The sequence below is a fragment of the Globicephala melas genome, chromosome 11 (assembly GCF_963455315.2).
Source record: "Globicephala melas chromosome 11, mGloMel1.2, whole genome shotgun sequence".
NCBI lineage: Eukaryota > Metazoa > Chordata > Mammalia > Artiodactyla > Delphinidae > Globicephala > Globicephala melas.
Window position 1 is genome coordinate 74,238,556 of NC_083324.2, and position 22,234 is coordinate 74,260,789.

Below are 22,234 nucleotides of genomic sequence, written 5' to 3' on the forward strand. Positions count from 1 at the left end.
CCTTTGCTCAAATCATCCCCTTCTCCAACTCTTGCTGCCTCTGCTCCTGTTAAACTAGTGTTCTTGCTGTTCTTCTAACATACAAAGCTGACTTTGCCTCAGGGCTATAACACACACTGTGGCTCTGCCCGGGACGCTTTGTCATAGATATCTACAAAGTGTACTTTCTCAAGCTTCCTTAAGGTATCTGCTCAAATATTATAGCGAGGTCTTCCCTGATCACCCTATTTAAATTCACATACACCAACCTTCCCCACCCTCACACGCTCGCTGTCCCCTCTCCTTGCCTTGTCTTCAGCAGTCACTACCATCCGAAATGCCATGTGTTTACTTACTTGTTTATTGTCTCAGCCTCCAACAAAGAATGGGGATTTTGTTCATTTTGTCCACGGCTCTTTCCCCAGAGCCTAGAATAGCGCCTACCACACAGCAGGTGCTCAGATATCTGGTGAATGATAAAATGCATCTACCCATTCTTACCTCTTTCCAATTCCCTTCTCTGTACTTTGGTGTATGTAATCTTTACAAAACTCCAGTATTGGGATCTATCCCTCCCCTGTTTAAAACCCTTCAACAGCTCTTCATTGTCATTAGGAAAAAAGTATACAAAACTTAATGTAGAATAATGACCAGGACCTTTTGTTTAAAGTGACAGAATCTCAACTCAACCTAACTTAGGCTAAAAAAAGGAATTCATCAGCTCCAACACTGAAAAGTGCAGGGGTTGAACTGACTTTAAGCAGAGCTGGATTCAGATGTTCAAATGATATAATTGGGTGTCTGTCTCTCTTCCTCTTTTCCTCCCCCTCCATCTGCTTTCCTCTGCTTGAGAACAAGAATGGGATCTTTCATCCTTCTACACATTCCTGCCCCATTCTTAGCACATTCTTGACACAAAAGACATTCATTGTTGAACGAATGATATTTAAGCTTTCTTTTTCTATGTATTGCCAGATTTAACCACTTACGATACAGTGAAACACTACTTGGTTTTGAATACACCACTGGAGGACAATATCATGACTCATGGCTTATCAAGGTAAGACTGTTTTAGTTTGTCTCTTTCTATTTTTTCCTATCTCACCCTTTCTTCCATATTTGGCATAAATTCTAACTTTTGTCTCTTTCGATTGAGAACCTACTGATATGACCCTTAAAGAAAGGCAATAGTATAAAGAGCAATTATATAAAGAGCAATTTTCTTAAAAGTTTGTTGCAGTTAAAATGGGGAAGGGAAGGGCAGAGTTGCAGAATGCTTCAGGTTAAACCTCCCCAAATATTTGCACCTTGATGGGGCCATCCCAGGGTCAGATTCTGATAACTGATTCTCCAACTCAATTCAACGGGTATATCTGAGCATCGTTTAGGTTAAAGGCACTGTGCAAGGCCCTGCAGTGGATACAAAAGGTAAACCACACTCCTTCCCAGGGAGTGTACCAAGGGGAAAAAACAAGACTAGTGTAAAAAGACTGCACAGTAAGTGCTAAAAGAAAGGAACTAGTTACTGTAGAGTTGGGGTGGGAGGTGCAGAGAGAAAAAATAACCGCTCAGAAGGGCCTACGAAGGAGACAGAATTAGATAAGTGTTTTGAAGGGCTGTGGCTTGTGACGGACAGAGACACGATAAAGAAGAGCATCCTAGGAAAGAGAAACAGCTTAAATTCTTTGCAACACAAGTTCAAATTATCCATTAGAGTGAGTTAACTTTATAGATGTCGAGGGTCCTTACGATTCTATTTAGCTTCTGATCCTGTTTCCAAATTCTAGACCCCTTTATGCTATTTAGACAACCCCAAAAGTATGTGAGAAGTGCCAAATTAGTGATATCTGGAGACATACAGATAGACATAGATATAAACGGTTCCAAATTTCAGGGTCACCTTAATATTCCTAGAGTAGTTTTTCTTCGTTCTTCCTCTTTTTTTTTTTTTTTCTTCCTCTTTTAAAGTAAGTGTTATCTTTAGTGCCGCTAGGGCAATCTTTCTGTCTTTGCTCAGCTTTCTTTCACATTCCGAACTTTCCTCCAGGTGTGTTCACAAGCGACACCATATTTTCTGTAGCCAGTAGTCCAGCCACCTCTTTCACAGAGAAGACTGAGGATTTTAGGCCTCTGTCCTATAAACATCCTTAGGATATCTGTACCCACCCTTACAGTCTTCCCTTCACTATCTTTGTCCATGCTGTTCGCTCTGCTTGTGAGACTCTTCCCCAGTTTCTACCCAGTCAATCATTCTACCCATATCATCTTGAGAGATACTCTTGTCTTTCAAGAGGCTTGTCTGTTCAGTGTTATGATCTATTCTCGGAGCAGTATATTCAGTTCTAACAGTCCCACGGTGATGTTACCTCTTGTTTCTTTTTCATTGTCTTTCTACCCAAATGGTCTTCAAAATGCCACACTTCTAACCTAAGATTCAAGAATTTCCCAGCAGGTGTAAATCTGCCTGACGGACCCGACTCTACCTAATGGATCTGTCTTTTTTGGAAAGACATAGGATTTCCCATCACTGTGTTCCAGCCCTAATCTGAAATAACTTCGTCTTACTTACTCTAGGTCAGGTTTTGAGAAAATGGGGTGACTGGTACTTGGTTCCTTCTTGAGCTCCATACACTGGATCAGGTTTTTAACTGGGTTGGTGGGAGTCTGTGGGTACGTGAGGCAGCTTGAAAGTCGCTAACCACAGACTCACAGCTAAGTAGGTAAACTGCTGTGCGATCTGGAAGTTCTGCAGGCTGTGTCACAGGGTAAAATGAGCGATCGTGGAGGTTCGAAGGGGATTGCAGCCGTGCAGTCGAGAGATTGATACGAGCCGTCAGCATCTGAGGGAGAGGAATCTGGTACGAAGAAGAGGAGTAAAAGTGGTGCAAGCACTGAACCATGGGCTCAGAAATGGCTAAAACGGTAAATTGTATGTTATGTATATTTTACCACAATTAAAAACAATAGTGTAAGTAAAATGAAGTTCTGGGGTGAGGGAGGAGGAGCAGAAGACTGTGGCTAGGATTTTAGGGAGGTGGGGAGGCAGGTGGCAAAGTACGTTACTACGGGATGCAGCAGAAAGCTGGGGTGTTGAATTAATTCAGGCAATTATACAGAACAGAAAAGCCAAAAAAATTCCCTCTTCCCTCTTTTTAAATCACGAGGCTACTGAGAGGTAAAACTGTGCAAAAGGTTAGCTTACACTGTGTGATGATCACAGATGAGCATGAGTGCTGATGGACTGTTACAAACTAGCCTTGCAGATGGCCATCTGGTCTCCTAGAGAGAACAGAAGACTTACCCAGTCACTCTCGGTCCATTATCACTTTAGCCATGTCCTGGGCCTCACTTTGGGGTGTTACTAGCAAGGAGTGATAAAGGTCAGTAGCAAAAAGCAGCAATGTTCATGCCAAGTAGCTTGATGAAACTGACGTTCCTTTTACTCCTCTCCTCATTTTGACCATCTTACCTGAGGCCTCCTTAATATACTGTTTGCTCTCTTTCAATATATTTTTTTTAAAGGAGCCTAGCCAGATCACACTACCTCCTCAAAACAATTTGATAAGGGGATGAGGCAGACCACTGGCAGCTGCCCCTAAGGTCTCTGTGTGCCACATGGAGTGACAGTTGCCAAAGGGCGTTCTTGATGTGGTTATTATACAGGTAAAAATAAATCCTTTAATAGTAAATTAATTAGTTAGTGACTACTAATTAATGAGGGCTACCTACATTTAAAAAATAGAATTTATTAATAATATTAACACTCTGGTAGAAGTCGTTTCTACTCTTGGCTCTTATGTGTGAAGCAGAGCTGGCACCCAGCCTCTCTGAAGCAAATGGACGAGTAAAAATGTAGCGTTTCCCTCCAATCTTTTGAGCCAAGAGGGGGAAATTGTGTACCTTTTTCTATCCTATTTCTTTGTTCTTCCTTACCTCTTTTTTTTTTTTTTCCTTACCTCTTGATTGATCTTGTATGCTGTTTCTAGTAGACCTAAGTTTTAGAACGTAGGTGAATTTTGTGTTAGTTGAGACATTTCTATGTAAAAACGTGAAGGTATATTAAAATAAATGATATTAAACTTGGACTTGCAAAGTATCTGAACAAATAGGAAAGAATGTTAAAAGAGCAGCAGTCTACACCTCCTGGGATATATATGGTGAAACAGTAAGTTCTTTCCACATAGGCAATGCCTTTCATGTGGACAGAGGCCCAAGAAAAGTTACATGCACGGTCGGGTCATTTGCTGGAAGATGTAAATAGGTCATATGCGCTCCTTCTCTTGAATTCAAGAATTCCTGAAGTGAGTTTCTACTTTGAACAATCAGTTCTGACCTGCAAGAGTCATAAAGAGCTTGGGGACTTCCTGCTGCAGCAGGTTAGAGCAATACAGTGTGAAGATTCCTAATGCAGCTTCAGCCGCCCTGCCACAGAGCCTTCAGACACTTCAGAGGCCTTGCTTGGCATGGAACTCAGGGATCCTTATCTCTGGGAGGTACTTGATGTTCCAGAAGGACATAAAAGTTTTCCACAGTTTTTCTTTCTAGCTTTCCATTAGCCCAGTCTGACCCCCCGATCCCAGTCTGTGGACTTAGCTGCCACCTCCTGGGTCCTGGGCCTTCCATTTCCTGTGGTTCAGGATAGCCACTCCCCCTTCTCGTCATCTGTGTTTCTCCTGGAAAAGTTTACAGCAGTTAATGGGTCCTCGGGTTATGGGATGTCAATAATGTTCCTGTATTGCCTCGCTCCTGCCCACACTCATAATGAACTGATGGTGGTCTCTGCACTGTTCAGTCACTCATTTACAGAATCTTGATTTACTCTGTAGTGGGTTGGCCACATCCATTTTGTCTGTCTTGAGTAACTGACCAGAAGCCTTTCTCAAGAGGGGGTAATTATGAACCAAATTATGTGATTCCCCCACTTACGATCCTTTCAATGACTTCCCTTCGCATTGAGAATAAATCAGACTCCTTAAATTAGCCTTCTCTGCCTGCTTCTTTAGTCTCCCATCTAGCTGGTAAGAAGGAAGCATCTATGTCAAGACCTGCCGTCACCCACCAGCCTTTCCATGACTGCCTGTTACCCAGTTACTCCCTATCATGTGATCTCATTTTATTTTTTTCATAGCACTAACCACATCTGAAATTATTCATTTCTCCTCTGCCTCTCCCAAGTAAGTGCCTTGAGGACAGGATCTTATCTGTCCTGTTTACTGCCTACAAGAGTGCCTGCCTACAGCAGATGTTCAATGTATATTTGTTGACTGGAGATTCTTCTTTTTTTCTACCTCTTTAATGAATTAATTTATCATTGATTTTAAGCTAAAACAGCATTATTACGAAGAATATTATAGTACTAGATTTATTATTCCATTCTTTCTAAATATCAATCCCCTTTCCTTAAAATTTAGAAACTGCTACATATTATCTTTCGATTTCATTTATTTGTATCTATAGTTTATGTTCTGGACTGGTAGCTTCTATTCTGGGAACACCCGCTGATGTCATCAAAAGCCGAATAATGAACCAACCGCGAGATAAACAAGGAAGGTAGACAGAAAGTCTTCAGTATCCATGGATCTGAATGTCTGTAATAATATTGTTCTTTAAAGACCCTTCCCTGTATTTATTCTTGATGGAAATGTATTTTTGTGTTTACATGTGTTCAACCGGGAAGTTGTTTTTATGCAGTTACCTGCTTTGTGTCTGATGGAAAAGTACTGTGCCTTTGGGGAAATAAGCTGATTTACCCATCATGTTATTTAGACGCAAGGTGTTTATTATGACCTTGTTGTTTTCAAAGAGTTTTTGAAAATATACTCTGCTGAGAATTTCCAGAGCACTTCCTTCAGAAGCTTAGGACTTAGAGGTAACATGGGTAATTTGACCTGATATAAAACAGTATGTTCTCTCTGGAAGAGATCGGGTGGAGTGAATTCTAAGTTATCAGACCAAGGATGGGGTGAATCAGGGAACTCAACCTTGAAAATATCTTTAAACCCAAAAGAGGTGCTCTCTATATAAAGAACCACCAATATTATTTTTTCTAAGCTAGCAGAAAATAGTTAAGTAACTTTTCTTAGACCATTTAAACATTCTATTTATACATCTATTTACACATAAGAAATTTAACAAAATTGTCTTCTTTCCTTTTTAGGGGCCTTCTGTATAAATCATCAACTGACTGCTTGATTCAGGCTGTTCAAGGAGAAGGATTCATGAGTCTCTATAAAGGCTTTTTACCCTCCTGGCTGCGAATGGTAAAGTTAGGTTTTTCCTGCCTTTGTTTTTGTTTTCTTTATATTGATTCTTAAATCACTTTTCCTTTCTAAATATTTTCCTTTTCTCTTCTGGCTTTTGGCATGGTTCTGCCCCCAATCATGGTTCTTTCTTTCTTTTCTACATCTCTTTTCATTTTCTTTTACCTCCAAGTCCCTTGGTAGATTAAGGTAAAATAATTCAGTTACATCAGAAATGAATAGGTTGATATTATGTTGTTAGAAAGCCAGTGGATAGATTGTTCTGAAATGTAAAGCCTTTTGCTATTTAGCCAAAATATTATACTTTGAGACAGGTATACAGATTTCATTACTAGAGACCATTCCTATCAAAATGTTACTGTTTCAAACAAAATTAGTTACTTTGATGATAAATGTTGCATTACCCATTAATACTTATCACCACAAAGCTCTGCTTAGCAAGAAAACATTATATAATTTTTATTTGGTCTAGATGCTATTTTTTATTGAAGTGAACTAAGATGTAGAATTAGATAGACTTATGGAAGTAACATAACAAATATAATAAAAACAAGGTACTCAAGTATTTGGTAAGTTTGAACATATTTGAAAGAATGGATGAGTTATGGGTTTAGAAATTCAAACAATCAATACTTTACACAATATGATATAATAATATTAACTGAGCACCTACTCCATGCAAAGCCCTGTACTCAATGCCTGGCTTTGGGATGAACCTAAGAGTCTCAGCCCCTGCTCCACTGCTGGAGCTTCCAGTCTAGGTCGGGAGCTTCCAGTCCAGGTCAGGACAAACACTGAGTAAGAAACCAGCAGCAATGAGTGGAAGAGTCGGGGCCATGGGGTGGGGATCCCTGGTGCTATCAGAATATATGTAGCAAGTAAGGACAGCCTGGGAGATTAAGAAAACCTCCTTGGAGAATGGACTTCTGAATTGAGATGTGAAGAATGAGTAGGACTTTGCCAGGTCAAAAGGGCAGAAAAGAACATTCTAGATGGAGGAACTAGATGGAGTGGACAAAGAATATGACACGTTCAAAGAACTGAAGAAAACCCAGCTGTCCAAGGCATGGAGACGTGGAGGAGAGCAGCACAGGGTGAGGCCAGAGACAGGCAGGGGCCAGATCAGGAAGGGCCACAGGACCCCTGAGAGTGAGGGGCATTGGCTTGATGACGTGTGCACTTGTAGCAAGACCATTCTGGCTGCCATGTGGGTTGAGGAAAGACCAGGAGTAGTGACAGATGACAGATAATGATAACTTGGACTGGAATATAGCAGTGGGGACAGAAGAAGATAGAATTTTAAAATATTTAGAAAGGAGCTAAAAAAGAACACGACTGGATGGGGAAATGGTTGGAGAAGGCAAGGAAAAGTCGGGCTTCATTCCCAGATTCCTGCCCTGAGCAAACAGTGATATAATTTCCTAAAATGGGGACCATTTGCAGGGAAGAAGATTTTGTGGTAGAATGACAAGTTTAGTTTGGATATGGTAAGTTTGGGATACTCATAGGTCATCTAAGAAGAGACGTCTAGATGACTAGCTTAATATATTGGCCTGGATCTTAGAATCATGAGGATGGAGATTGAGATTTGAGCACTGTCTACACACAGATAATAACTGAAGCTTTGGGGATAAATGACAGCACCAAGGGTAGTAGGTATCTATCTATTAACATGAAATTAATAGCCAAAGCCCTTGGCAATATCTGATACAAAAGCATACCTAAATTGTGAAATACAATTTTGATTGTCTTGATTGTACCTTGAAGTTATCTCAAATCTGTGGCTATTTAATGGAAAGGAAGATATTGACTTGGCCTGCATGAACCAGGCACTATTACAAGTGCTGGTAACACCAAGAAATAAGATGTTTATTTTTTTTTTTTTTTTTGCGCTAGAGGAGCGTACAATGTGATGGGAGAAGATAGACACGTAAGTAGTTAAAATTACAGAAATTATGAAGCTAATATTCCTAAATCACTTGGTATATGGCCAGTGCTATGCTAACCATGCTCTCAGATTAACTCACTGAATTCTCCCAACTATCTATTTAGTAGGTTACTATCATCTCTCTCTTCTATAGAGGAGGAAACGATAGCGTAAAGTGTCTGAATAACTTGACTGGTCCGGGTGGTTAGTAACTGTGGAGGCAGGGACTCAAACCCAGGCAGTCCGACTCCAGAGGACATAGTCTTACTAAAGAGGCTACCAGTGCTGTGAACAAAAGAGGAGAACGCAGGTAGTGGAGTAAAATGGCTTGAACTCTTTGGGAAGTCCCAGAAGGCTTCCCAGAGGTGATATTTGATCTGAGCTTTGAAGGATCAGTAGGTGTTTTCTTGATCAGTAGGTCAAGAAAAGCATGAGGGGGCCACATGAGCAGGGGCACCAAGTCATGTCTGGTGAACTGCAGAAAATTCCGTGCGGCTGGACAGTAGGTCCTCAGCGGGCAGGTGGTGGGAGGGAACGCTAGAGGAGCACTTAGGGACCAGGCTGAGAAAGATCTTGGGGGGCAAGTTCAATAGTTTAGGTGAAACTCTGCAGGTAGCAAGCATCTGTTTGAACATGGAAGCCATGTGCTAAGATTTGCTTGGGGACAAGACTACTGTGGCAGCAATGTCAAAGCTACACTGAAAGCTAGAACGCAAGAAAGGGCGTTTCGGCAGTGGTCTAGCCAGGAGATGATTGTAGAAATGGAGAGGAGATGGATTCCAGGAACATTTGTGCTTGACTCCACAAGACTTAGTAAATGATCAGATGGAGAAAGGGAGGGAGAGAGAGAAGGAAATGGGACTTTGATGTTTCTAGTGTGAGAGACTGTGAGGACGGGGGAGACCACTGATGAAAAACAAAATCGGTCAGGAGAAGTGAGGGGCAGGGAGAATATCACGTACAAAGGAGCGCTGAGACCAGCTGATCTGACCCATTCTCTTTATACATGAGACTCACGAAGTATAAATGACCCCAAAAATGAGTGCTTAATATATGACAAGCTCTGTGCTAAGCTCTTTGCACACATTAATTATTTTTTTAAGTCTTACAAGAACCTAGTAGAACAGGTGGGGTTACCCTCCTTTTTCAGATTAGAAAAACATGGCTCAGATTATAGAAGAAACTCGCTCAAGTTCATGTAGCTAGTATATGGCTGAGCTGGGAATTAACTGCAAGTCTGTTCAACTCTAACTAAACCCATGCTCCTAACTAAGACAGTATACTGAATTTCTCAAGATCCTACAGCTCATTATAGAAGTTTTAAAAGAAAAGAGACAGGTCGTGGTGATGGAGAAATGTTACCAGAGACAGGCTGGATTAGCACCAAAGATGACCAGGGTGGCACTGCCTTGATCTATCACAGTGCAGAACCCTGAGCTTAGAAGCCTAACTCCTGAGCACTTCCGAGTAAACTGGCCTTGCACATACAGATACCCTTCAGCCCAGCTCATTGAAACCGATGACTGGACCACAACGTTGGCTCAGCCACACTGAGAAATACACTTGGCCAGTGATCCAGATGCTGAAGTCCTCTGGACAGCTAACTTCAAGCTATATGGGAGCCAAGTTATACTCAGAAGGTTGCTTGCTGAACACAGAACAATAACAGGAAGAGCTTATTTGTGAACTTAATATTGAAAAAGATACACCCAAGAGCACTTATGTGTTAAGCCCCACAGTAATAGGAATGGAGAAAAACTTTTTTTTCCCAGCAGTTACGACAACATGGGTTCACATACACTTGGATTATTTTCGGTGGTACAACTATGCCAGTGAGGAAAAAACAAGTAAAAGCATGTCCTGGCCACACGCGCGTCTACGAAGAGTCTCAGTATATCCCGTTTATATACTATGCGTGCTACTTGGCTATATGATCTTCCTCTAACTCCTCTTCAAAACCCAGCTAAACCCAATCCCAGTTCCTTCCACTAGTTAGAGAAAATATGACCTCGCTTTGCTCAATCCCTGATGAATATTTATTTCATTTGCATATAGTTTGGGTGCTATGAAGAAGTCTGATTACCAGAGCAAGTAGGAATGATTGCCTAGTCCATTCTTAACTAAGACCTCTGCTTCTAGATCCAATTGCAGTCATATCCTTGGCTCACTTCATTTTTATTGTCACAAGACTGTGGTTTCGTCACAACTTCTTTATTTTGTCTTTGTCTTCGTACATTTCACTAAGATGTCTTCTCCTAAATCCACTATTATATTCTCAGTCTACCAGTATAACTTGCTCAATATTTCCAAACACGAATGACATAAATATCGCTTTACAAACTTTCTAACCAAATACAGTTTACATTCTAATTGCTTAAGCTTATTTCTCCACTCTAATGTGATCAGAGTTCCTCTCTGATCAATATTACCCATAACCTATCAACCAAACCAGATGAGAACTGGATCCGAGACACACTTTCTCTGATGGCTGCTTCCAGTGTTTCCTCTGTGATTTTCCCTCTGTGTCTTTAGCGTTTTTATCTTCTGTTACTGAACAATCCTCATTCCCTTATAATTCCTTTTGGCACATTTACACCTTCATAGTCAGTTCTTTCTGAGTTAAAAGCCCTTTTCTCCATTTAATGTGAATTTTTATATTTATTAGGTGATACACCAGGTGTTGGTTTTATGACCTAACTCTCAAAGGATAATCTTTCATCTTCACTTTCAAGTTCTTGAGTGCCCCCTTGTCATGCTCCACATGTAAACTACACGTAGAGGCAAGGAGCCCAGCCTAGAATTCAGGCACGCTGAGCCCTAGCCTTTTATCCAGTAACAGTCAGTAAAAGGAACCCTGGAATGGAAGCCAGAAGCCCATGGTCTAGCTCCACAACGTGCTAACAGGCATCTGATTGCTAAGTCTTAGTGTCCTCATGTGTAAAATAGGGATATCAGTACCTTTCCTTTCCATTGTAAATGGTTCAGAGAAATCTGTGAGAAATAAGACATGAAAATGCTTTGTAAATTATGAGGTGCTCTACAAAGGTGAAATACCAAAATACTTGTTTTCAGCCTAAGTGGATTCAAAATGAGTTCATCATTCAAAGATGTGTATGCATATGTGTAGAAGATTTATAATTGCTTTGAAATATGCACTAACTTCTTTGATTAATCTTTCAGACCCCTTGGTCACTGGTGTTCTGGCTTACTTATGAAAAAATCAGAGAGATGAGTGGAGTCAGTCCATTTTAAGCCCTTAAAGATGCAGCCCTTAAAGATACAGTGTTCATTATCATTGAAACGCGGGCATCTGCAACATACACCCCCTATTATTTCCACCTCTTTAGGAAGACACCTTACTCCACAGAGACTGTGATTTATAGGGGGCAGCACTTTATTTTTATCTGGAAACCCAAGTTCTCTTTGACTCCTCTTTTTGTTCAAAAGCAATCTGATTGGATCACACAAGGCCTCCCAATGAGACCCAGCCCAGTGTTTTCTAAGGAAGAGTCAAATCCCGACCACTTACCTTGAGCAAGAAGATTCGACCTTCGAGATGCTATTCTATGCTGAAGAGCTTGCTTAGAGGAGGAAATGCCAGAAGGGAGACAGCATCTTAGACCTGAAGCAGACAACAGTAATGTGGAAAAATACATACGTACATAATGACCACGGAACGTATTTAACCTGTCGTGTCAGTATTTACGACTGAAATTTGATAATTCACTTTTCTGTTGCCATTAAAGTGTGCATACTTTAAATTAAAGGGAGGTGAATGAATAAACAGTTTGAGATTTCCCTAGTGTTGAAGGAAGTTGATGTACCTTTTCTTGCCAGGAGGATGAAAAAAAATCAAGTTGAGATGATGTTTGGATCTCAAGGGAAGAAGCCGTTTTCCGTCAGTGCCCTGTCGTTAGTTGATCTGTGTTCACTGGTTAACTCGCCAGCACACAGGCTAAGGACTTCCTGACAGCCACCGACCACATCTTGATGAAAACAGAAAAGAGTCTTTGCTTTGTGACATATCCCATTCCAGCTTGAATTTGTCACTAGCTCTCAAGAATCTCAATATATGAAAAACGCAGTTTATTTGATTAAAGCTCGAGTGGACAGGTCCTTTTAATAAAGAAACATCTGTTATCATCAGCCTCTCAGTGGCACGTTAACAGCAAAGCTAAGATGAAGTCAGTCGACATAAATCCTTTCTTAATCTCCCCTTCCCTAACGCTTAGGGTCCTAGAGAGAGAGAACTCAGAAATCACACTAAAGCTGTCTCTAGCCTGAATCTTATTCAATTTGACAAAGCCTCCTGCCTAAAAAGTGATAAGTATAAACTGCTTATGGTGTACAGTTTTGTCTCCAATCACTAATCACATCCCTTTTCTTAGAAAGGTGAGAGATTTCTTCAGATTCACCTCTATACCACCTGTTCCCCGCAACCTCAGACAGTGTGCATTTCTGGATGGATGGCTACAGTTATGGGTAGAGGCTGTAACTGTCAAAATAGGAAAACCCCAAAAGCTCAGACCCAAGAAAGACCGTGGAGCTGACCAAACAGGATTTATCATGGGCATGAATGATGTGGAACAGAAAAAAGTTTACAAGTACCCTGTGGTTGCACTGATGTATAATCACTGCCATTTAAGAGGGGAAGTATGCTTTAAAATATATTTTAATGTGATGTACTAATATGCAGTGGTTTATTGTTTTTGTAGAATTTACAGAATGTGAAGTTTAATCTCTTAAAATCTTCCGGTGGTCTACTTTTCCATTGCATTTGTCAGTCTGTATGAATTGAGTTGTTAAATATATTTAAAATAATATTATGTACTTAGGTTCTCAAGTGTTCTGTATTAGAACCGCTTTAGGAAACTTTGTTTTTTGTGTGTATTTTATACATTTTTAAATCAAGTAAATATTGGATCAAAATAATTATACGCAAACTGGACCCTGAAAAACTTTATTTAGCTTTATTCTTTGAGGGGCTTGAGGTAAAAACATTGCTTACATAGTGAGACTATTCCTTGGTGTCTGGATTCAACATGAATAATTGGTTTTTTTTAACTGGAAATGACTCCTTAGGATGGTCTGGTTTAATTCTTCCATTGTCTAAGTTAGGAAACAGAGGCCTAGAGAAGTAGAGTTGTTCATGCTCATAACTTACGTAGTAGCAGAGCCAGGATAAAGATACAGATCTCTTACTTATTATTACAACTGACAGTTATTGTACCCTGATTAGGTACCAAGTAAATGCCTTATGTTATCTTCACAACATCCCAGCCCAGTGCTATTGAATCTTCCAAAAACAGATTTTTTCTTTATGGCATTTCCTGTCTTAGACATGTTAAATGAATTTGAATTGCCTTTAGCATACATTTTAGAATGGAGTCACCATACTTTAGCTAAAACATAGAGACCCTCCAGAATCTGACCAAATCCTGTAGATCCAACACATATATCCTATCACAGTTATACTTTTCCAGTGAAATCATTTTCATTAATGTATCTTGGAACTTCGCTTCATTTTACCAACTTGAAATCATCTTGTTCCTCTCCCAAATAACCCACAGTAAGTAAAAAGAAATAAAATTTCAGTAATTTTGTGTCCATACTGAAAGACAGCCATTTCAGCCCACTTTCTTATAATACAACTGTTGGTGGTATTTATCTTCAGCTCAGTATTGATAATACTTAACCTCTGAGCTTCCTTTGCTTAGCTTCCCCATTTTTTCTCTTCACAAATGATTTTTTTTTCTCACTGAAAAATATACATGTTCTTATTTTTAATTATATACAGTCCTTTGTTTTTTATATGTATAAGTGAATTAGCATATCTATCTAAATAAAGAGATAACATTTCTTAAATTCACTTTTAGTGAAGAATAATGTGTCTTTATCAAGTGCTCCAAATCCTATTTAATTATAAGCCACTAGAGGTAGGACTGTCTTGTTTTTATATAAATCTCTACTCTCATTAGTAGCATTTCTTTGCTATTAGGTACTCAACAAAAGTTACATATGATGTGAATCAATTAATTTTGGCTTCATTATTTTAAGATCTGTACCTATCATAAGACTAGTCTGAAATTTCTTTCACTTTGCCAAGAAAAAAAGGAAGGAAACAGATTCAGGGAGGTTTTAAGTGTAAAAAAAAATTACTTTTCTGTCATCTTCAAATTTTTAAGTATAACCATTTATGTACAATTGAAATAGTTATACATGTCCTTTTCTGTTAATGAAAACAGATTCCCTCAGGACCTCCATTGGAAAATGTTTAATACTTGGTGGTTAAAAACATTGAAGGTGAAAATATTTGATTCTCTTCTCCCCAATTAAATCAGACCTCTTTAAAAATGATTACCAAACAAATATATATTATTATTGAATGCCAGGTAATGTGGAGGAAAGGCTGAACATGGATTCTCAAAACCTTTATCCTATTTTGGGTTCTCCTCCTGATAAAGTAGTATAACTATGATCAAGTCCCTTCACTTCTCTTCTCTTGATGTCCACTTCTTTATCAGATGAAGTGACTGAACTCTAGAATCGTAACTTGCATGTACTTGAAGAGAGCCATTATATGAATGTCATGTGAAAAAAATATAGGATTGAAAAAAATTATTGGGATTTGTTGTTTCCTGGATTTAATGAATTCCTTGTGTTTTAGGATGAGGAAAGTTTTATTCAGGCCTTACAGCAGAATACAAACTTTTTATGTGGCTGGAAATCCTTCCTTCACCTAGTAGCAGAGTTCTCTTCCTTCAGGCAACCCTGGACACGTCACCCTGCCTTTCACCTTCAATTACTCCTTCACACACACAAGAAAAATTAAAATCTTTGACACTATATACAAGACCCTCTCAACCTGGCTTCAACCCATTTTTCTAAGCTTTGCATATTACTCGGTACCTGCACCTTACCACCTTGCAAATTCATTGCCCCACTTATTTCTCTGGAGATGCTCTTTACGTGGCTGCTTCCCAGGCAGTGTTCATTCTGTGCTCTCCGCCGAGCTCTCCTCCCGTCACTACCACCATTCATCTTCACCTTCACTGGGGAAGTCCTACTTTAACATCTAGAATGATCTCTGAAGACTTGAACATCTCCAACACCTCCATGCTCCCATTGCTTCTTCTGTGGATGTCTGTCTGCATGGATGTGTGTCTGCCTCCCTATACAAATGAACTCTCGCAAGCAAGGGTCACGCAATACATCTCTGTTTCTCTTTGAAACTTCACACAGAAGTCAATTAGAAGGTATTTGTTGAATTCAGAGATTTTTAGGGGTGGAAAGAAAAAGAAACATTTATGTACCCGTGATTAAGCCACATGTTGTTTTCCTCTTACCTTCAGAATAATTGTGTCGGGTCAGTAACACTCAATTTCAAGAGATTCTTTACCATGTGCAGTGCTTAACTGCATTTTCAAAAGACCTGTGTCTTTAAACATATGTAATTATTATAATTTTAAATAAGTATTCATCAGTTTAATAGCTATTCTACAAAAATCTAGAATTTGATAGTTTTAAATCATACAAAATATTTGGTTAGTCAATTAACAGTTAATAAATATGTGATGAGTTTATATTATTCATTTTAGAGTGTATATGAAAATTATATCACTATTTGTATGTACATTATACCCACTCGAGAGTTTTATTATTTATGAATCCTGAGGAATATGTGATTATTTTTCTCTCCCCATACTTTACCCCCAACAGGCTGCTGTGATTGTCAACAGCAGCAGGATCCACTTTGAAGGTTTGATAAAAGCAGATGAAGATGCTTAAAGATGTCTGTTTGCTGAAAATAACTGGTAACAAACAGGAATATATGTGAGTAAATATAGTGCATCATTCTGATTTTTAAAATAAATGTTTTAAAATGCCTAATGAGTTGTGAAGGGTTTTGTTTTGTCCTAGTGTGGTTTTGTCCTGGTGTGTTTTTGAGTTAAAATGATAATAACAAATTTTAGAGATGATTTTTAAATGTTAATCTTTACTTTTCAGAATCGAAATAGAAAGTACCTTAATTTAGAATGTCAGACTTGAAATACATTAGCAAAAAAGAACACCTATACCTTGTCGCTATAAATTTTATTTTATGGGTACTCCCTATTAATCCAGTTCTCCTTATTAATCCAGTTCTGCTCTGACTAAAAGGGATGGGTAACTAATAGTTACAGTGATGGACATGCTCACTGGCTACAGGTAAAAGACGAAAATAAAATTGACATTAGTTAAACGTTGGAAAATTAGTCCCTTCTTTTCTGACATCATATTCTACTTTGATTACCATGATACCACTCCCTCCTGTCACTTATATTTTTGTTTCTCCTCATCAGTCTCTATTGGCTGTTTCTTTGCTGCCAAGTCCTTAAATTTTGGTTCTTCAAGGTTCTGTTCTTGGCCCTCTTCTCAAAGTTCACTCTTTCTCTGGGAGGAGCCACACATTTCTCTGACTTTAGCTACTACACTTGGGCTGGTAATTCCCAAACACATACTAGGCAGTCAGTAGATGGTAGATGTTACCATCATCTGTGTTTCTGGTCCTTACTGACTTATCCAGCTTTACTCATGTTTTCTCAATTGCCAACTTTCTCTCTCCACCAGGATGGCCCACAGTCCTTGTGAGCTCAAAATTAACAATATTAAATCAGTAGTTTTTGTTCCAATCCTTTCTCACCGCCCTTTACAATGTACTCTTCTTCCAGAAGTCTCTCTTGTGCTACACGCCTCGTACTGCAGCCAGGAAACCTCGGGACATCCTTGACTTCTCATTTGTTTACTTACAGTCCAAAATACTTAAACCCATTTATAAAAAAGAAAACTACAGACCAATATCTCTTAGGAATATAGATGCAAAAAAAATCAATGAGCACCACTTTACACCCATTAGGATGGCTATTACTAAAAACACAAAAAACACCAAGTGTTGGTGAAGATGTGGGGAAATTGGAACCCTTGTGCATTGCTGGTGAAAAAATAAAATGACACAACTGCTATACAAGATGGTATGTGGTTTCCTCAAAAAATTAAACATAGAATTATCATATGATCCAACAGTTCCATGTCTAGGTATAACCCAAAAAATTGAGAGCAGGGACTTGAACAGATATTTGTACACCAATGTTCATAGGAGCATTTTCACATAAACAAAAGGTGGAAACAATCTAAATGTCCACTGACAGATGAATGTATGAATGGGTAAATAAAATGTGGTATATACATACAATGGGATATTATTCATCCTTAAAATAGGAAGGAAGGGCTTCCCTAGTGGCGCAGTGGTTGAGAGTCCACCTGCTGATGCAGGGGACGTGGGTTCGTGCCCCGGTCCGGGAAGATCCCACATGCCGTGGAGAGGCTGGGCCCGTGAGCCATGGCTGCTGAGCCTGCGCGTCCGGAGCCTGTGCTCTGCAACGGGAGAGGCCACAACAGAGAGAGGCCCGCGTACCGCAAAAAAAAAAAAAAAAAAAAAGGAAGGAAATTCTGAGACACACTATGACATGGATAAATCTTGAAAACTTTATGCTGAGTGAAATAAGCCAGACACAAATTAGCATGTATTATATGATTCTACTTATATGAGATACCTAGAATAATCAAATTCATAGAAACAGATAGCAGAATCAACATTGTGAAAATGACTATACTACCCAAAGCAATCTACAGATTCAGTGCAATCCCTATCAAACTACCAATGGCATATTTTACAGAACTGGAACAAAAAATCTTAAAATTTGTATGGAGACACAAAAGGCCTCGAATAGCTAAAGCAGTCTTGACGGAAAAAAACGGAGCTGGAGGAATCAGACTCCCTGACTTCAGACGATACTACAAAGCTACAGTAATCAAACAATATGGTACTGGCACAAAAACAGAAATGTAGATCAATGGAGCAGGATAGAAAGCTCAGAGATAAACCCACACACCTATGGTCAACTAATCTATGACAAAGGAGGCAAGGATATACAATGGAGAAAGGACAGTCTCTTCAGTAAGTGGTGCTGGGAAAACTGGACAGCTACGTGTAAAAGAATGAAATTAGAACACTCCCTAACACCATACACAAAAATACACTCAAAATGGATTAGAGACCTAAATGTAAGACCAGACATTATAAACCTCTTAGAGGAAAACATAGGAAGAACACTCTTTGACATAAATCACAGCAAGGTCTTTTTTGATCCACTTCCTAGAGTCATGGAAATAAAAACAAAAATAAACAAGTGGGACCTAATGAAACTTAAAAGCTTTTGTGTAGCAAAGGAAACTATAAACAAGACGAAAAGACAACCCTCAAAATGGGAGAAAATATTTGCACACGAATCAATGGACAAAGGATTAATCTCCAAAATATATAAACAGCTCATGCAGCTCAATATTAAAAAAACAAACAACCCAATCCAAAAAAGACCTTAATAGACATTTCTCCAAAGAAGACATACAGATGGCCAAGAGGCACATGAAAAGCTGCTCAACATCACTAATTATTAGAGAATGCAAATCAAAACTACAATGAGGTATCACCTCACAGCAGTTAGAATGGGCAGCATCAGAAAATCTACAAACAACAAACGCTGCAGAGGGTGTGGAAAAAGGGGAACCCTCTTGCACTGTTGGTGGGAATGTAAACTGATACAGCCACTATGGAGAACAGTATGGATATTTCTTAAAAAACTAAAAATAGAATTACCATATGATTCAGCAATCCCACTACTGGGCATATACCCAGAGAAAAGCATAATTCAAAAAGACACATGCACCCCAATGTTCATTGCAGCACTATTTACAATAGCCAGGTCACGGAAGCAACCTAAATGCCCATCGACAGAGGAATGGATAAAGAAGATGTGGTACATATATACAATGGAATATTACTCAGCCATAAAAAGGAATGAAATTGGGTCATTTGTAGAGACGTGGATGAATCTAGAGACTGTCGTACAGAGTGAAGTATGTCCGAAAGAGAAAAACAAATATCGTATATTAACGCATATATGTGGAACCTAGAAAAATGGTACAGATGAACGGTTTGCAGGGCAGAAATTGAGACACAGATGCAGAGAACAAACATATGGACACCAAGGGGGGAGAGCGGTGGTGGGGGAGTGTGACTAACTGGGAGATTGGGATTGACATGTATACACTGATATGTATAAGATGGATAACTAATTTAAAAAAAAGAAAATTACAAGCCATACACTGAGAGAAAATATACACAGAACACATATCTGATAACAAAACATGTATCCGGAATATATAAGAACTGTTACAACTCAAAAATAAGGTGACAATACCTTTAAAAATGGGCAAAGGAGTTGATCAGATACTTTACCAAGGAAGACAGATGATGGCAGAGACACACATGAAGAATATTCAACAACATTAAAAATTACAAATTAAAACCACAATAAGATACCACTACAGACAAGAATGGCTAAAATGAAAAAGCCTGACAATATCCAGTGCTGCTGAGGATGCAGAACAGTTTATATGTTGTTGGTGGGAATGTAGAATGATGGTATTCTGGAAAATAATTTGACAGTTTCTTATAATGTTAACATAGATTTACTATATGACCCAGCAATCCTACTCCTAGTATTTACCCAAGAGAAATGAAAACTTATGTCAACACAAAAACATGTACATGAATGTTTACACAGTTATATGGATAATCACCCCAAATTGGAAATAATCTGAAAGTCCATTATCTAGCAAATAAATGTATGTCTATACAGTGAAAAACTATTCAATCATAAAAATAAACTATTGATACAAACAACATGGATGAATTTAAAGGCATTATGCTAAATGATGGAGGTAGACACAAGAGGCTACAAACTGTATGGTTCCATTTATATGAATTTGGGAAAAGGCAAAATGATAGGGACAGTTGTTACGAGGGACAGACGTTGCCAGGGACTGTGGTTGCCAGGAACTGAGCCCATGATGGAGGGAGGGGGTAATCTGCAAAGAAGCATTAGGAAACTATTTGGATAATACAAATGTTTTATATTTTATCTGTGATGGTATACCTTTACAACTTTATATATTTGTACATTTGTGGTGATGTGCATTTATATTATATAAAAATGCACACTGTATACTGTATACAAATATGTAATTGTGTACATTTGTCAAAACATCAAACTACACAATTTAAAAAATGAGTTTTACTCTATGTAAATTATGCCTCAGTAAACCTAATTTTAAAAAAATCTAATTTAAGATTTTTTAACCTTTAACTTAGTAGAACTAAGAAAGTATTTTAAATTTTTATTTTATTTAACTACTAATAACTAGTTTGTTATATGCCTGCTGTGATGGGACCTTTATCTATATTGTGTCATTTAATCTTCATAATAAAGTTAGGTATAATTCCATTTTTATAGATGAGAAAACTAACTTAGAAAAGTACATTGTCCATGTCATCCTGCGATGAGAACCAGGGACTTTTTATGGGGTTTTTTGCATCTCAAGTATTTATTCAATGCACACATGTTAACTGTACTTAAATCATGCTTCAGAACTTTCCTATAAGGTCTGTGTCTTAAACCCATTTTCAGATGTGGAAAGAAGAGGACAGATAAATAACTTTCCTTGATTTGCTCCTCCTACTCTAATTGACCCTGTATAATAGCACAGTCTTGAATTATTTGTGTGTGTGTGTATATTCTAATAGAACTTTAGCTATGGACACTGAAATCTGAATTTCATAGAATTTTTTTAAAACTTCATTTTGAAATCATTTTAGATTCACATAAAGTTGCAAAAAATGTCCAGGGAAGTCCCATGCACCTTTCACCCAGTCCTCCCCAATGATAACATCTTCCAATCTTGAGTAACTGTAGTATACAATCAAAACCAGCAAAATGACATTGGTATAACCCACAGATTCAGATTTTACCAGTTTTACAAGTGTGTGTGGGTGTCTGGGTCTATGCAATTTTATTACCTTCTTAAATTCATATAAACCACCACCATATTCAAGACACAGAACAGTGCCCTCTTGCTATCCCTTTATAGCCACTCATCCCCTCTCCCCTCATCCCTAACTCCTGGCAACCACTAATTTGTCCTCTATCACTACTTTTGTTAATTCAAGAATAGTATATAAATTGATTCATACAGTATGTGATCTTTGGGGATTTTTTTTTCTCACTCATCATAATTCCCTTGAGAACCTTCCAAGTTGATCCATGTGTCAAGAGTTCATTACTCTTCCTTGTTATTGTTGAGTCATATCTCATGGCATGGATGTACTATGGTTTGTTTAACCATTTACCCAGTGCACATCCGGGTTGTTTCCAGGTTGGTGTTATTAGGAATATAGCTGCTATAAACATTTATGTAGAGGTTTTTGCATGGACCTAGTTTTCATTTTTCTGGGATAAATGCCCAGGAGTGCAATTGCTAGGTCATACGGCAAGTACATATTTAGTTTTTAAAAAGTGGCCTACCATTTTACATTCCCACCAGCAATCAGAATGATCCAGTTTCTCCACATTCTGGTCGGTGTTGATATTTATCACTGTTGCTTTAGTTTAGTCATTATCCTAGGTTGTCATGATATATGCTTGTGGTTTTAATGTTTTTCCCTAATGGCTAATGATGTTGAACATCTGTTCACATTGCTCTTGCCGTCTGTATATCCTCTTCAGTGAAATGTCTCTTCATATCTTTTGCCCATTTTCAATTTTGTGTTACTGTTAAGTTTTGAGAGTACTTTATATACTGCAGATACAAGTCCTTTGTCAAACATGTGGTTTACAAGTATTTTTTCCCTATCTTTCCTTTTAGCTTGTCCTTTCATTCTCTTAACAGGGTATTTCTCACTTAAATAATTTTTAAAAAATATTTATTGAACAGTAATCTTCTAAGTAAGCATCTTTAAACAGGGCTAATTAGTGGTTAGAAACTACAGAGTCTAAAGTGTACGTGTTTCTGCTTAGAGTTCTCCATATACAGATATGATAGCACAGAATAAATGATTCATATGTTTTGCCCAATTTCTCTGCATTTTTTCCATAAAAAAATGCTGAAATAACTCACAATATAGTGTCCA

The 22,234-nt window shown here is 38.5% G+C and overlaps 1 protein-coding gene across 4 annotated transcripts in view; it reads left to right on the forward strand.

The window, feature by feature from the left end:
- The window catches only part of SLC25A27 (solute carrier family 25 member 27), a 29,599-nt gene extending 13,546 nt beyond the window's left edge, over positions 1-16,053 (forward strand). The window contains exons 6-10 of one of the 4 annotated variants that reach the window (XM_030870534.2): positions 955-1,039; positions 5,437-5,529; positions 6,137-6,239; positions 8,136-8,169; positions 11,347-16,053. In XM_030870534.2, the coding sequence (XP_030726394.1) occupies positions 955-1,039; positions 5,437-5,529; positions 6,137-6,239; positions 8,136-8,165 (311 nt within the window). In that variant the 3' untranslated portion in view covers positions 8,166-8,169; positions 11,347-16,053. The remainder of the gene's footprint in view (positions 1-954; positions 1,040-5,436; positions 5,530-6,136; positions 6,240-8,135; positions 8,170-11,346) is intronic. The other 3 variants (XM_030870535.2, XM_030870537.2, XM_060307583.1) reach the window with 3 other exon arrangements.
- Positions 16,054-22,234: the final 6,181 nt, after the last annotated feature.